Source organism: Dufourea novaeangliae, unplaced genomic scaffold (genome assembly GCF_001272555.1).
Source record: "Dufourea novaeangliae isolate 0120121106 unplaced genomic scaffold, ASM127255v1 scaffold55, whole genome shotgun sequence".
Classification (NCBI taxonomy): domain Eukaryota; kingdom Metazoa; phylum Arthropoda; class Insecta; order Hymenoptera; family Halictidae; genus Dufourea; species Dufourea novaeangliae.
Window position 1 is genome coordinate 406,424 of NW_015373934.1, and position 15,750 is coordinate 422,173.

The 15,750-nt window shown below is 40.7% G+C and overlaps 3 protein-coding genes across 4 annotated transcripts in view; 2 read left to right on the forward strand and 1 right to left on the reverse strand.

Moving 5' to 3' along the window:
• Positions 1–126: 126 nt before the first annotated feature.
• LOC107195184 lies at positions 127–4,865 on the forward strand. Of its 2 annotated transcripts, none has more exons than XM_015584972.1 (13): positions 127–365; positions 699–923; positions 991–1,243; positions 1,328–1,466; positions 1,540–1,709; positions 1,783–2,157; positions 2,239–2,398; positions 2,488–2,548; positions 2,626–2,872; positions 2,934–3,035; positions 3,108–3,221; positions 3,301–3,621; positions 3,712–4,865. In XM_015584972.1, exons 2-13 carry the CDS (start codon positions 708–710, stop codon positions 4,287–4,289), a joined length of 2,736 nt encoding a protein of 911 aa, XP_015440458.1. In that variant the 5' UTR covers positions 127–365; positions 699–707; the 3' UTR covers positions 4,290–4,865. The 2 variants fall into 2 exon arrangements, with proteins under 2 accessions (XP_015440458.1, XP_015440459.1); XM_015584973.1 differs by having other exon boundaries at positions 3,141–3,221.
• A 650-nt stretch (positions 4,866–5,515) lies between these two features.
• Positions 5,516–12,139, forward strand: LOC107185257 (nuclear factor related to kappa-B-binding protein). Its single transcript, XM_015572903.1, has 15 exons — positions 5,516–5,744; positions 6,149–6,376; positions 6,472–6,704; positions 6,777–7,042; positions 7,177–7,529; positions 7,608–7,942; positions 8,017–8,262; positions 8,333–8,566; positions 8,637–8,858; positions 8,942–9,324; positions 9,423–9,743; positions 9,826–10,018; positions 10,094–10,892; positions 11,008–11,328; positions 11,442–12,139. Exons 1-15 carry the CDS (start codon positions 5,739–5,741, stop codon positions 11,880–11,882), a joined length of 4,581 nt encoding a protein of 1,526 aa, XP_015428389.1. The 5' UTR covers positions 5,516–5,738; the 3' UTR covers positions 11,883–12,139.
• LOC107185256 (inositol-trisphosphate 3-kinase B) overlaps positions 12,139–15,750 on the reverse strand; it is a 28,401-nt gene continuing 24,789 nt past the window's right edge. Inside the window, exons 4-7 of the mRNA XM_015572902.1 lie at positions 14,585–14,665; positions 14,149–14,514; positions 13,420–13,632; positions 12,139–13,223 (exon numbers count right to left, since the gene is read on the reverse strand). Of these exons, the coding sequence (XP_015428388.1) occupies positions 12,891–13,223; positions 13,420–13,632; positions 14,149–14,514; positions 14,585–14,665 (993 nt within the window). The 3' untranslated portion in view covers positions 12,139–12,890. The remainder of the gene's footprint in view (positions 13,224–13,419; positions 13,633–14,148; positions 14,515–14,584; positions 14,666–15,750) is intronic.

The following is a 15,750-nucleotide window of genomic DNA, read 5'->3' on the forward strand; positions in this document are numbered from 1 at the left end:
CCTGTTTCCTAATCTGTACGGGTAACGTGTTATTTAAACTGGCGCGCAAAAATACAAATGAATGGAGCATCATCTCGTCGATATTATTAGCTTGTGGTGGTTATGTCCTTTTCCGATGAGAACCGATCCAGAAAGTGACAGAATAACGGATCACGATTGGTCGACGAGTAGTTTTCGTCCAATAGTCTTATGGAAAGCGATTCTAATAGCAACCTCGCGAAGAAGGACCTGTTGCTAATCCTTTGGTAGCCATGCTGTTATCACAAGTGCAAAGTAATTGTTAAATTGTACATCTTAAAACGTTATCACCGACTATATTCGCTCAAACAAGATTTTCGGCACATCCACAGATTCTTTTTGAACAGGTATACTAGTATATTTATATTGAATTAGATTTGATTATATTTTTTTTCTGTTTATTTTCAAATTATTGATCAACGACAAAGAGCAATGTCCTTTTGTGTTTTTCGAACGTCCTAAATTGTTACTGAATGTCTCCCGAATTGTCCTAAATGTCGTGATATTACGATGTTTACGTTTATGTTACGAAAGATGCAAAAAAAATGGTTCTATTTCTTCAAATTATTAGAATAGTACCTAAATATTGGAATTATTTCTCCTCGATCTGTACATTGTCTTTGTTTCGATCAACGAACCAACACGGATTGAAACTTTTTTCCTTTCATCCTTTGCTTTAGTAAAATAAAATGGAAATATCGCCCAGGAAGCCGTCAAAACGTGCTCAAGAACCCGTCGATGAATGGCTGCAAAGTGAAGGGTATTTTAGGAAACATGCACCCAGAGATCCTACTTGTTTGTTCAGAGCAGTCAGTGAACAAGTTTATATGACACAGCACTATCATATTAGAGTCAGGGAAGAATGCGTGGAATTTATGAAAAAAATGAAACATTTATTCACTGAGGTAGATTAACATACTTTAAATGATATTAATTTATAAATCATTTCACAGTTAACTCTTATTTCCTTAGAATATAACTATTCCATTTGATGATTATTTGGAGCAAATGGCATGTTATACTGAATGGGGTGGTATAAATGAAATTCAAGCCATGTCATTGTTATACAAAAGGGAATTTGTTATATTTTATGGTCAGAAACAAATTAGTCGTACTATTACCAACAATGGTTTCAAAGATGTAATTTACTTGTGTCATACCCCACAAAAACAGTACGAAAGCATTTACACACCAGATTTTGTTGCATCGGCTGCTTATTGTCAATGTAGGTATTAATATACTTATGTTTTTTCTTTTTGAAACAACAAAGTAATTGTAATCACATAATGGTCTATACATTGATTTACAGCTATTGTTTATCAAGTGCTTTATAAAGATGTTTTTCACATGGCTAATATAGAAAATACTGTTCATAAAATGTTACATGACCGAACTGCTACTTTCAGACATGATAAGTTTTTCCTTAAAGGCAACATAGAGATACGAGAGTAAGTCTATTAATACTTGTGCCATTAGTATTCAGCTAAAATCATAATATAAATTCAATTTACATCCATCCAGTCAGTTGGCTGCAGAAATCTATACCAGAGTGGAAAGTGGAAATGATGAGGTTGACGATGCTCCAGCTATAGTAAGAAACATACCACCTTTTCCTTATAGAGTAGCAAAAGCTCTTGATCCCAACATTTATCGTAACACTGATTTTGATATATGGCAGGAAATCAGGAGAGGTAATAAACTTTGATTATACCATATAATTGCTCTACTGTATCCAAGACGATAATTATTATTTCAATCGTTTAGAGGTGAAAAATGCTGGGTGGAATAGGCACAATAGTCATGAATTACAAGTCGGTGGTAAATGTTTAGTTCAGATGGATTTTAATGAGGAAGAATTTGACAGAGCTAACAATAACAATGTTTATGTGCCTTCTCTTGAAAAAGATGCTAATTGTAACGACACAAAAGTATTACAGAAAAAAGGGAAACAGGACTCTATGTTCTTTTATGGCTACATTCAAGAAATGGGTAAAAATCAGGGTCCTGTATTAGTATTCATTGAAGAATTGGGTGAAAAAAAAGTTGTACCATATTCTGCTCTTAAACCTTTGCCTTTAAGAAAAAGTAAACAGAATAACTGGTTACCAGTGTGCAAAAGGAATGTACTTTTAGACACAAGTAAGTAATTAAAAAAATATATATATAAACTATTTGAATATATTCGTTGTCTTATAAAAAGCTTACTTCGTGTTTTATTAGATCAGAAATGGAAAAAAACGTATGGCACAGTTTCACGCAAGATTAAACAGACAGTTAGCAATGTGAACATTTTATCGGGAAGTATCGATAAAAATGGAAACAATGATAATTACACTAATGATGTCAATAAAAATAATATTCAGTGGAAAGACGAAACTTTGTAAGTGTTTTTCTCGTTAACCGAGGAGTCTTTGATATACAAATATTTTCCTCTGGAAGTAAATAAAAAATATTTCCTTTTTGTTATAGAACAATTGATTCTCAACAGACATATGAAAATTATGCATTAGACAAGTGTGCTAATTATTCAGTTAGTATAAGTTGAATCATTCCTTAATTGTAAAACCACTTGTTATAGACACTTGTATAAAAAATCTTTGTTCACAGAATTCTACTGAAATGTTTCCTACACGAACGAATGTTGATAATACCCAGTCTACAGCAGTGGATATTATCAGGCAGGAAAATGGTAAAGGACATAAAGAAAAAAATTCATTTGGAAATAAGAACTCTGAAAATCATTCAGTAAAAATTTCGAAATCTGACACTGCGATGAACTCTGAGAACAATACTGGGTTTAACTCATATTCAAAACAAAGAACGCAAAATGAAAATTATTATTCACCGTATTCTGGTATGTAATTGGAGACTGATTTGTAGATCAATTACTGTATCAATAGTTTATAATTTTTTAGGGGAACCCGTTTCTGTAACTCAAATGGATAATATCCTGCGTTCTATTAATTGTTCGGTGCAGAAAAGCATTGATGTAAACGGTAGTGATTTGCCACTATCAGGTATAAGTAAAAAACATTTAATATTAATACGATATTACGTATGATATTATATACAGTATTTTTTCCTTATAGATCCATTTACTTTGAGATTTTTTTATAACCTAGGATTAGAATATTTTCGCGGGAACAATAATTGGAATTATTTGACAAACGCAGAATCTCCCGGTCTTGGACAATGGTACCAAGGTGGATTAACTTAAAAATTTATCTAAACGAAACATATGTATTATTACATCGTTTAACAGAGAATATATTTGTTGAAAAGGTATGCCGCAAGGTGAGGATGAAGTTATAAACATTTCAAACGGTGTAATGCAAAATTGCACATTGACGCAACCTAAACGAGAATATAACAATGACCGTAAAGAAAATAACAGTCAGCTAGTGTGCCAAGAAAATGAGGACAAATACGTAAACGGCACGAATGACATACAGTTACAAAGAACAGAAGTTCCAAGAGGAGAGGATGCAAAAAATTCATTACATCCGCCACGCGAGAAAGGAAGCGAACAAGAGCTTGTTAACAGAGACTCTTCTCGTATAAGTAGGAATGGCTTGGGTCCGCGATTTAAGAAAAATTCTGACAGTATGTAACAGCAGCATTTTACCAAGTTTGGCAAACAAAACATCTGTATGATTCTACAAATTAACAAGTATTTAATGTTTTCTTTTTCAGATCGACATCGTACTGCCCAACAATTTACGCAATCAGGCAATCAGTACCCACACCCTGGAACAAATTCAAAATCTTCAAGACCACAAGAGATGGTGGGTGACAGTACAAGTTTGCAGCTTTCAAGAACAGTACCTCAACAGGTACATGGTTCCGCATCTGCTCCGGTGAACTCGTATCAAACGTCTTACATGCAACATAGCATGTATTCTGGACTATCCTATTACGGGAATGAAGCAGAACCATTCACTAATCCTTATTATCCTCCGAGTCCTGGATTCTTTCAAATGCCTTGTCTACCACATTCGGATATACCCGACAATAGCAACATGCAACCATTTTCACCCCATTTGTGTCCTGGAATCGATTATGCGCAACCTTATTCTGGCATCTGCCCTCCGTACGTGTGTCCTCAACCAGCCCCATATAGTATACCGCCTCAAAACTTAGACCACTGGTATGCAGTTGCTGGACAACCGCATTATATGCAGTATACACCAGTATTGCCCATTGCTGCAGATGCAACTTGTAACGGATTAGCGCAAAATATCAATCAGAATACTTCAGCTCAAAATGTATAAATGTACGACGACACATACGTTCCTATCTCTGAATATATCTTACGTAAGATATATTACCGCTATTATAGAAAGATATTTTCATGTTTTTGTGCATAATCTACGTTTAATTAGATAATTTTGCGTTAACATACATCAGTATACAACGATAACTTAAGTTATCACAAGACTGAAGTCATTACTAACAGTATTGTCTAAACAACTGACACCATTAGTACTTAAAAATGTAAATGTCTATGACGCATAAAGTTCCTTCGCAAAGTAGTTTGGATACATGATGTTAATTAAAATATTATTGTTTTTAAAATGATAATATTGTAAGTCGAAAGTTTGCCATTTAGTATTTAGAGAAGCGTTTTGTAAGAATTTAAGCGACAGTAGTATAAACCAACCTACTTAAGTAGCTCAAATCCTGTATAACATATTCAGTAGATTGTTCATACAGTATAGCTTTGTCACCGTACATACGTTCAAAACGAAAATAAGTCTTTCTGAAATTTTATACAGGTGACTCCTTATTTCATTAATATATTTAGTTGTTAGAATTTTCATATGTTTCTAAGACATCCCTTTGCAAATAAAAAAACTGCATTTAACATATGTAGTTGTATTTGTTGTGCTACTTTTACAAACGCACGTACTTACATATTTTCAGTCTAACATAATAGAATAATAACATTAACAAAAATGTAGAAATAACAAAGTAACCTATACAAATAACAAGTAACCTAACCCAGACCTCTTACACTGATCATCGTTATTTGATCCGCAATTCGCCAGATGAGGGTTGAATAACTAACAATGTTGGTTTACATAAATACTGATATTAAATATTCTCTAAAACTGTCTGATGTTAAATTCAAATTGAATTACGCTCTCTTTCAGAGGTGCCAACGAATGCGAAGGTTAAACAAACATCACTAGACGAATTTTCGTTTCATTTTAGAAGAAACTTTGCTTTATTTTTCGTTCAAAGAGAAATGTACAAAATATACGATTATATTAACGCTGAAAATTTGTAATATGTTATCGTGTTTGTCGCTTTTAACGGTGTTATCAATGGTTATGTTGAGTACCATTTGAACTGGCCCTAAAATCTCCGCCATTGAACGGCCGTGGCTGTAAACCGGTGAAGAAGGTGCGCGCTCTCGAGATTCCTCAATATACAAACACCGTGGTTCTGTTTGCTGTATTCCACGCCATGACTAAAATTTGTTGGAAGAGTAGGAGTGCAGTAGCAGTGACAGGTCAAACGGCTAATAGCGAGATTACTTAATATTCGTCCGATACGAAACGAGGATTTCCCGCATCGAAAAAACGCTTCGAGATCTCTCCTCGGCACTCAATTTCTCTATTACAAGAATTATCGTCGGTGGTGGAGAATTGCTGTTCTTGTCTGAGCAGTAAAACTCGCTGAACAAGGGGAGAGCAAGCGCAGGGAAACTGAAAAGAATGGAGGTTGGTCGCAATTAATTATTTCGAAATTACGCATCCGCGTGATCGATAGCACTGTGTATGTGGATACGCACGATGCCTACCCTGTGTCATGTTACATCGAAAAATGATAACGTCGACTCTTGTTCCTCCGGTATTCGTAATTTCGATCGTTACAACCTGATAATTGATTAATTGGATAATTACTCGTGAACGTTCATACATGTGTTCGTGACATATTTATGTTGTATCGTGTTTACTCTGTCTCTGTATTTTTATTCATTTTATTCCTTATGACGCGGCGTTACACGATACTGCATTTTTCGCTAATATATTATAAATATGCCACTCAATGTGCATGACTGATTAGATAATGTTTAGGTCAGATTGTTCATATGTATGTGTGAGTACATGCTTTATATTTGTAGGTCGATGAATGCTCAGCTGGTGGAGACAGTGGAGCAGAAGAAGATGAAGATGATGCTTCATCTCATGCGTCCAGAAGTAATAGCAGTAGTAGTAGCATTAGTGGAAGTAGTACATCAAGTGACAGTGGAGATGACAGTGGAGAAGAACATGGTTCCAGTGGAAGTGATAGTCATAGCTCTGGAGATGAAGATGAGGATGAAAATGAGAATACGGAATACTCTGTTAAAGCAGAGAGTCCAGACACACTGGTACAACTAATATTTTTTTTTTATACAGGCAAACAGAGAATGACAATCATACAATAAAACATTTTATTTTTTAGAAGTGGGAAACTTGCATTGTTGCAAATACCAAGGTAAAACTACCGCAAGATCTCTGTGAAGATGAGGCACTTTTCAAGGAGTTTATGGATTATCCCCATATTTGGAACGAATGCCTAACAGAAAATCAAAGAGAGACTCTCTGTAATCTGCTACCTACCTTTCCAAAAGATTGTGATGCAGAAGCAGAAACAGAGAAGACATTACGCATGTTATTCAATAATGAAAGTCACAGGTAAGATAAACTGATCTGCTTGAAATAAATATTTAATAGCTGGACATCTGGATATGTTTGTGTTTCTTTCAGATTCGACGTGGCACCATTAGAATCGTTTCATAGCCACCTGTCTGCCGGTCACTACCGGCCGGACATCAGGAGGATATGCAGCCTAGTTCGAAAGGCGCAGCAAAGACGATTGCTCTTCGAAGAACGGAAGCGATCGTACGAGCTCGCCAGTCAGTTGCTAAAATCCAGAGAGAGCTTACTAACGAACGCGTATAAACAAGGTTTCTGTCAGCCGGCGCAGAGGACGTTGTCGAAAGTCCACTGGAGGAAACCGAAGCCTGCTATGGGTAAGTTAGGCTATTGCTGTGAATAATTGTAAACAGTTTTCCGGCTGCTTATACTTCCCCCACGCTCCAGCCATTTGGCAGAGAAGTATGTAGTAACTTCCGAGGGACAATACTAACAAGCAATGCACCGACAGTTGAAGAAAAAACGCAACTGCGCTATTTGGAAGAAATGAACGCGCTGAGGGCAGAGCTTGGGGTGAGCGCGAAGCTGGCCGCCGACACCACATCCGAGAACGAAGAGAACTATCCTTACTATCAAGTTTCTGGAGCTAAGCAGAAGAGGAAGAGGCGCTCACTCATGGGCTTCCAGGGCTTATCCATTAGAGGTCTACAAATGAACCTCGACGATGAGACGATTCGTCCCGTTTTCTCCACGCTGCAACGAGCCGAGTTCCCCGCGAACCGATCGTTCTTCATCCGTGAACAGACGGAGGAAATGTACCGCGAAATACTTCTCGAGCATAAGAAACGAAGAGCACGTCGTGATGTATGTAGAGTAACTGGTTCTTCTTTATAAATTACAACAAGTTCAATTTTATTAATGGAAAATATTGTGTCGTTTCAGATTCATCCAGAATTGAATACGCAGGGTATCGCCCTAGCGGATTTAACTCAAAGAGCACAAATTGGCCAGAAGCACAAGTTATCTATTGGCCCGTCTACGCGTATCACACCTGCGAAGAAACGAATAAAGATGGAACAATCGCCGCTCTGTCCGCCCGCGCCGAGATTAATAAACTCGAATTCTATAAAACACGAAAGCGACAACAGCGACTATTCTCATACGACGGACGACAACAGGCATTCCAGTGCACTGGACATGGATCACAGGATGATGACTCCGATTAAATCGGAACCTGTGGACCCATACGAAGTGCATCAAATGTCGAAAAAAAAATTGTACGTTCATTTTATTCTCTACAAGTATTTACGATTACTAACGTGACGATGGTGTATATTTATGGTTTTTATAGGAGCCCAGTCACATCGAAAGGTAGCAAGTCGTGTTTAATAACTGCACCGGAGATTAAAAAAGAAGTAGAAGATATGGAGTACGACGAGATTAAAACGGAGATAATTACGGGAGTGAATGAGGACATGCCTCCTGAAACAGAAGAAGATGAGGAAAATGATAAGAAGGAACTTGAGTTGGATAGTATCGATATGATGCAAATACCGATCCAACTCGATGATGGAATCGACATATTGGACGAAGTAAAGTATGTGTCCCTTCTCCAACGTGTGACTACAATACTGTGCCTTGTGTCCTTATTTACAATGTCGTTTTAGATGCGAGGACGAAGGCGTCATCTCGATACCTGACAAAGAATTGAACGTTCCTACAAACGACGAAACTATCGATATTCACAGCGGAGCGGAACTAATGCAAGAAACACATGCCTGTTTCTTCTCATTGCTAAGAGACGCCTTTACGTCGAAAGGCGAGTACAGAATGAGCGCTGTGGAAATGAAAGATGCTGTAACGCTGTGGCAAGGGAATCCTATTTCACCATTAAACGATTGGTAGGCATCATGACCAGGCATCTATTTTTACGTAAAAATCAAAATTAACTCTTAATTATTCTCCACATAGGTATTCTATGGCGTCTTCTTGGACCGCATTGGTTCCATTGGCGTTAGGTTTTCTTGCTGGAGAGTACATTTACTCTCAAGAAGTGGGTGACCGACAGGAACGTGAACTAGAGCTTGTCCCTTATTTGGAAAATAAAGGGCATGGAGTTTACGCATGGATCGGCGCAGGTCGGGATTCAGATTCGCGTCTCTCGATTTTGTGTACGAAATTCTTAATGCACAGGTAAGTTTGTCTAACGAAAACTGTGTATCCATCTCTTTCAGGATTACTCCGTAAACGATGTGTAAAAAAGAATGATTTTCCAGAGATTCGTTAGGTCCACCGACGTCGTCTACTGCTTGTTCCGTGGTATCTGTAAAGCAGCAACCTCAAGTGGCTCAAATTACCTGCGGTAATATTAACAATAGTTCCGGAAATGGAAATATAAATACCACTGCTAGAGATAGTAGCCCTGCGATAGAATCAATCAGTGTTGACGGGGGATCTAGCACCATCGCGGAATGGGAACCACCGCGAGCTTTATGGCCCACCGAATGGAAAGTTCGACCTGCTACGACAGATGAACGCGAAGAATTTAGAAGACAAGAGCGTATGCGCTACGCTGCACCTCATAAAGCCTTCACGTATCGAATGCACGGTTACGCGTCTGTCGTAGGTCCGGTTAAAGGAATTTATCAGCATAATGTCGGTACGTTCTTTCGTACAGTTTTTTTTATGAAAAAAATTTTATCCACGCAATAAATTGGTTATGAATGAATTTTGAATTTTATTTAATTTCTGTAATAGCTGCAGGATTAACGAAAGCTCGTGGACACTCATTATTGGTAGCGGATCGTCCGAATTTCGTGACGATCTTGGCGTTGGTTAGAGATGCGACTGCAAGATTACCCAATGGCGAAGGGACTCGAGCTGACATTTGTCAACTATTGAAGGATTCACAGTATATCAGAGATCAACCAGACAGTGACGACAAAGAAGGTTATCTGCACTCGGTTGTGTCTGGTGCTTTGGATAGGTTGCATTATGAAACGGATCCTTGTGTACGATATTACCCGCGACGCAAGGAATGGTTGTATCTTCATCGAGCACGATCAGAGTCTGAATTCGGTTTGTGTTTATTCTACCGCGATTATTAGTTCCCGTTTTGTTCCACTTTTCGGTAAAATGCATTGTATTTTTATTTTTACAGAAATGTATCATCAACAACTGCAAGGTGTTGCTAAGAATAAGAAGAACGTTGGCAGTATGTCGCGAAACAAAGCCCTGCCTCCTGTCATAAAATCCGCCAACGCCAATAAAGAGCAATCTCCGAACAATAGTAAAGAAACTACACCTAAAAAGGAACGAAAAACTGGAACTACTGCACAACCAATTATATCTAGGTTAGTTTTAAGGTTACCATTTCCTGAAATGAGAAACTTGCCATACCGTATTAATACTGCTTATTATTCTTGCAGGAAAGAACAAAAGAAAATCGAAGAGAAGCTTATCAGCGATCACTCTGTGTCAGCCGAACAGACTGTTGTTGTTACAAATGTGATGACAACAATGAGCGCCACTACGACGTCTCCCGTCATCAGTGCGGCAGGCGCTTCGGTTCCTGTTACACTTCCTACCTCTTCCGCTTCGCTCAGTACCGTGACTGTAGAGAAAGAAGTTGCGACCAGTGAAGTGAAACCACTGGTTACCACGACAGCTCCAACGAAAAAGTTGGCCAATATCGGCGGCAAACCGGTTGCCGTTGTCAAGACGAGCGCTCAGAGTTTGCTACAGTCGAATCAGCAACACTTCCCGCATCACCAGATTCAGGTGTCCACTTCTGCAGGCTTGCAAACTATTCGGTTGTCCGGGCACTCTGTGCTACACTCTGCTCAATCCGTCGCAGCCAGCAGTGTTTCCAATAATCCGACCAACGTGACCAGCAATTTAACAACTATATTCCCGTCTGCCAAAGTGCAGAGCCAACAGCAGCAGCAGCAACAATCGCAGCCCCAGCAGCAGCAACAACCGCAAACCATAGTAACGAACCAAGCAGGAAAGAGTATCTTGCAGACCGCTAATATTAAGCAACAACAGTCTCAGCAGCAACACGTGTTGCCTGGAAAGACTCTGTTAGCCTCGCAGATCAAATTGGTCACTTCAGGGCAAATTAAATCGCTTCTCACCGGTCACGGCCTCCAAGGCCAAACAATATTTATCAAGCAATCGTCGCCGTCCGGGAATCAGCCGCAGCAATTGCAGCAGCAACAGTTGAAGGTACTGAATCGTGTGCAAGATGACTTCCTTTACTTTGTATAGTTTTTACAGATTTTTCCCTAGAGTTTGGAGTGCAAAAACCTGTATCGTAATTGAATTATTCATTGTATTCCAGCAACAACAACAACAGCAGCAACCGCAAATTCAGCAACGGGTCGTGACCAATCAGCAACAGTCGATACAAACGTCCGGCATGCAGCGTATAATCGCGCAGATCGGTGGAAAGCCGATTGCCGTGCAAATACAACAATCGCCGCATCAGCAACAGCAACAGCAACAACAAAAGATACTAGCGAAAGTTCTAACCAGTTCCGGTGGAGGTCAGCTGATATCCGTGGAGAGTCTCCTGGCCCAAAAGGGACTGAAGTTGGCCACTACAGCAAGCCACGCGAATCAACTTAACAGACAGGGGAAGCAGCTTATGACTCAGTATCAGGTATATAATTATTTTCCAGTACAAGCATTGCCAGCTTCCCATCAGTTATAATATACCCGCCCAGTTGGGAAGTCACCTATTGTAATAAAATACAATTCGAATGGAATTCTCAGGTTGTGTCACAGGCACAAACATCGTCAGGACAGTCCAAGATCATAGTCAGTACGCAACAATCCCAGCCTCAGCAGGCTCAAACCGTGCGAATGGTGACCGCTCAGTTGGCCGGAAAACCAATCGTCTTGGCCAGTGGTAACAAAAATGTCGGGGTCGGGGTGAGCAGCAGCGGAAGCGTGGTCCTCGGGAAACAACAGTCGTCGCAACAACAAACGCAACAACAGCCGATTATCCTGCCAAGTCAGTTGCTCAACATCAAAACGCTTCACGGTTTGAAAGTGATACCGACCCCGGCGGGATTGAAAACCACCGGCGCCGCGGTATACGCGCGAGTGATCGCGCCGACGACCATAACCTCAACGCAATCGACCGGGAATCAACAGCAGCAAACGATACAGGCACAGCAGCAATCGAGGAACAGTCCTTATACCGCGCCCTGACAGGATTGATACTCATGCTTTCTTATTATCGTTCAGTTCTTCGTTCAATTCAATTTCGACGGGGGTGTTAGTTTCGAGAGATTTCATGGAGAAGCTAAAGCACGATTCCCATGTAAAAAGCAGTGTAAAACGTAGAGGTCGCTCTAGGTCCCGTTTTCGTGCATATCGCTTCGATCAAGGAAAGTCTTTTCGAGATCATGGACACACGCGCAATAAATAGTAGGCCAGGTGAAAAATAAGTACACACACACACACACACTCACGTGATTGACCTTGTTTTCTATTAAGTGTCGGATTATTTACAAATGCATGGTACGATTTTTTTAAATACAAAAACACCTTCCGTTCTCTCTCTTTCACTCACTCATTCTCCCTTGCTTTCTCTCTTGTATCAAGAAGATTCTGCGAAAGTCGTATGTAACGTATAAATAAATCTTACGTAATTACCGTAGAAGATTAAATTATTTTTACAAATCTCTGCGGTCTACGGTTACTATGAATATACACCTAGGCAGCGTGTTCGGCCGCCGCCGCGTCTTTGGTCCGTTTCTCGCGAGGATACCCGTGAACGTCCTAAATGCGAATACAGTGGAGACTCTAACTATATTGCCATGGTCGGGGTTGTAGGGGAGTAAAATGGTAATGAGTTCGGAGCCCCCTCCATGCTAACTTCTATCATCATAGCCTCGGCCTCAACGCCTGCGCAAAAGCTGGATCGTGCTGGTGCGCCGACGTACGCAACGTGGTGGGAGAGCAAATGTGTGTGCTCGAAAGTACGTGTGAAGGGGAAGTGCCTCGCCGTGGCAATATAGTTAAGAGTCCACAGTATATCTATATGTACAAGCCTTAGAGGGAGAACCGTCATAATAGTCGTCCGTCGTCCCCGAACGAGATCGAAGGTTTTGTGCGTTCGTTCGTTCAAGGCTCTTTTCCACTGTTGTGCGCGTTCGTCGAGAAACACGTTTTGTTGTACGGGATTAATTATATATATATAAAAAAAAAAAAAAACTACGTTGTCTCGGTGTTCCGAATATCCTGGAATATGTCTATCAGATTGTTAACGCCTATCAGGTAACCGTCTTCGTGGTTTCCCACCTGCCACTCGGCATCGTGGCGGATCCGTGGCAGATGCTGGGGCAGCGGCAACGTTTTCGCGAAATCGATCATCCAGATACCGGCGTTCTTCGCGTCGTGAACGAACAACAGACTGGATCCGACGACCTCGTGCGACGCGAAGAACGGGGACGCTTTTAGGGTCGCTCTGATCCCCTTTAACCGTTGGATATACTTTGGCACTGCGTGCGGATAACCTTCGACGAAACGTCTCAACGCCTCAGTCACCTGTAAAAGAGAATTGTAAAACATTGGTAATTCGTTTAATGTTACCCTTTCGTAATCGACGTTCTGGTCCCTGTCGAAATCTTTAAAAATAACTCGAAAAGTCTATATTCTCTTAATTTCATATTGCAAAACGTTAACCTCCCATTTTTCTCGTGACTTATCGACCAGTCCATTATTACCAGAGCAATTAACGAACCTGTTCCCGACTCCTGGTCGTTTTAAAGTCCTTGGACGAGCCCCCGTGCGCAAGCTTGATGCCCTCCACGCGAAAGCCAAGCGTGGCCGTGCTGGATATGGTCTCCCGCCAAACCATGTACCTCGGTTTAGTGACACCCTGCACCCGACGTTCCTCGGCGGTCGGCGCGGTCGGGTCCACTTGTACCATTTTCTCGTACATGTCTTTCCTCAACTGTGCAGGGACACAGTTAGTGTTAAATCGATTATTTCATTAAAATTACCCATACAGTAAATAATATAATATCAGAAAAAGAAAGTCCTACAAAAAGTGTCAACATTTTATGAATTTACAAAAAACACTTTTTTCTAGGCATTTTTCTATCATTCTCCCTTAAAGCTTTAAAAGCTTGAGTTTCATGTAATATTAGAGTTCAAAACTGAAAACTTTTAGGTTAAGTTTTAAGGCCTCGAAAACTCGAGTTCTGTACATCACTACATACAATTTATACGACTCGAGCTTCGAATATTGAGGGTTTGAACCGCGACTCGAGCTCTTAAAGCTCAAGACTCGACGCTCATTTTAACAACACTACCTAAAATCCACAGTCTAGTTTTTATTGATCACTTTAGATGAAGACAATCGTTTGTTTCGATGAATCGTCCGCGACGATCATACAATGTATTGAAAAGGTGTGTATCCTTTATCTAGATAATTTGCTCCCTTCAACCCGCATCGATCCATATGTACCTTGGGTCTTTCCTTGGCCTTCGCGAGCTCTGACTCCAGATACGTTCTGACTCCCACCTTGCAATCCATCACGCACGGGTGCTCGAAGTCACCGAGAAGGTCCTGCAGTTGCAAGTAAGAGGACACCACCGTTCGTTTGTTCGCCGTGCTGTCCTTCGGACAATTCTCCCCTGTCTCGGGCTCTTCGGTGTTCCCTTCGTCCGCCTCTTTCACGTCCAGAACACCTTTGAACTCCGGCACGAACGGCCTCAGCACGTCGTTCATCAGCAACCGGAAACACGCTTCCTCCTGGGGACAAAGTTTCTTCAGTATCGTTCCTGGTGTTGGCCCAGCACGGAAATTCCCTTGGTGTCCGGCGAGCTGCACCTGAATCACAAAGTTCAGCAATTTATTTTTTTGTTAAACGTTGTATTTCCAGAACAGCAACGACGCTTACCCATGGATACCTCTGCTTCTTGTACGTCTGGAAGAACGGTGTCCAGTGAACGATATTCCTGAGCTTCCTCCATCCCGACGACTGAAACAAAATGGAAACCTGATATTACTAAAGAGCCTCACACGCCAATTTATCCGCTTCGGGAAGGGTTTGAAAACTGTTTAATTGATTTAGGTTCTTGGAACAGTTATGAAGAACCTTTATTTTCTGAACAACTTAAATTTCAGACTATATCAGCTTACTGTACCTAGATCTGTTTCCATATCAATTATATAACCGTTATTTTTAGGTTTCACATTTTTAGCACGTGTGGCCCTGAAAAAAACTCACAAAAAGTCGAATTGTATCCATTTGATGCACCCCTTAAAATGCTACACACATAATTCATCAAAACATTCTTATCGACTCACCCTGTATAATCTAAAATTGAGGTTCGTCGTAAGTTATTCAATCTAAAGATTCTTCATGACCGTTACAATCTGAACATCCATATAACAATTTGAAACAATGATTTTCTAATTCGGGTGCGTTTTTGATCATCTAGGAATACGAACACATTAGTACAGAGGATTCGATCAAGGATTCTTTATTCCGTAAACATTTCTATTTTCAATTTCCATTCATCCCCCTAGTTTACCTTGCCGATCGTTTTCTCATTCGACCGCTCGGTATAATCGGAATCCCACTCGGAGCTCAGATCGTCACCGCTACCCTCTCCCCATTCCAGATTCGTTTGGGGCACGACCAGCAGTCGAAGGTACTGCTGATACCCCGAGCAATTATTCAAGCAAGCCTCTTCCTTCTTCCTTTGTCCTTTGATGCATTTCTCGCACATTGGTCGACTTTTGCAGGTCTCATTCACCATTGACTTAACGCTGACAACGATCACCTCTGGCTTCGTGGACGATGTTTCCTCCTTGCTGTCTTGATTATCCAAGAAGCCATTTTGGTACCTGTCCACCGTAGAGGACTCCACGTCATTGGACACGATCACCTGATCACTCTGATCGGTCTCGACGTCCGTCACGTTTTTCACATCCCTTTCGTCGTCATTTACCCCCTTTTGGGCATCTTGGTCCTGATCGTGCGTTCTGGGGAACGAAGATGGCGATGGGCTTCTGGAGGAGGATGGTGATCGACGATCGACGATGCTCGTCGAAAACCGT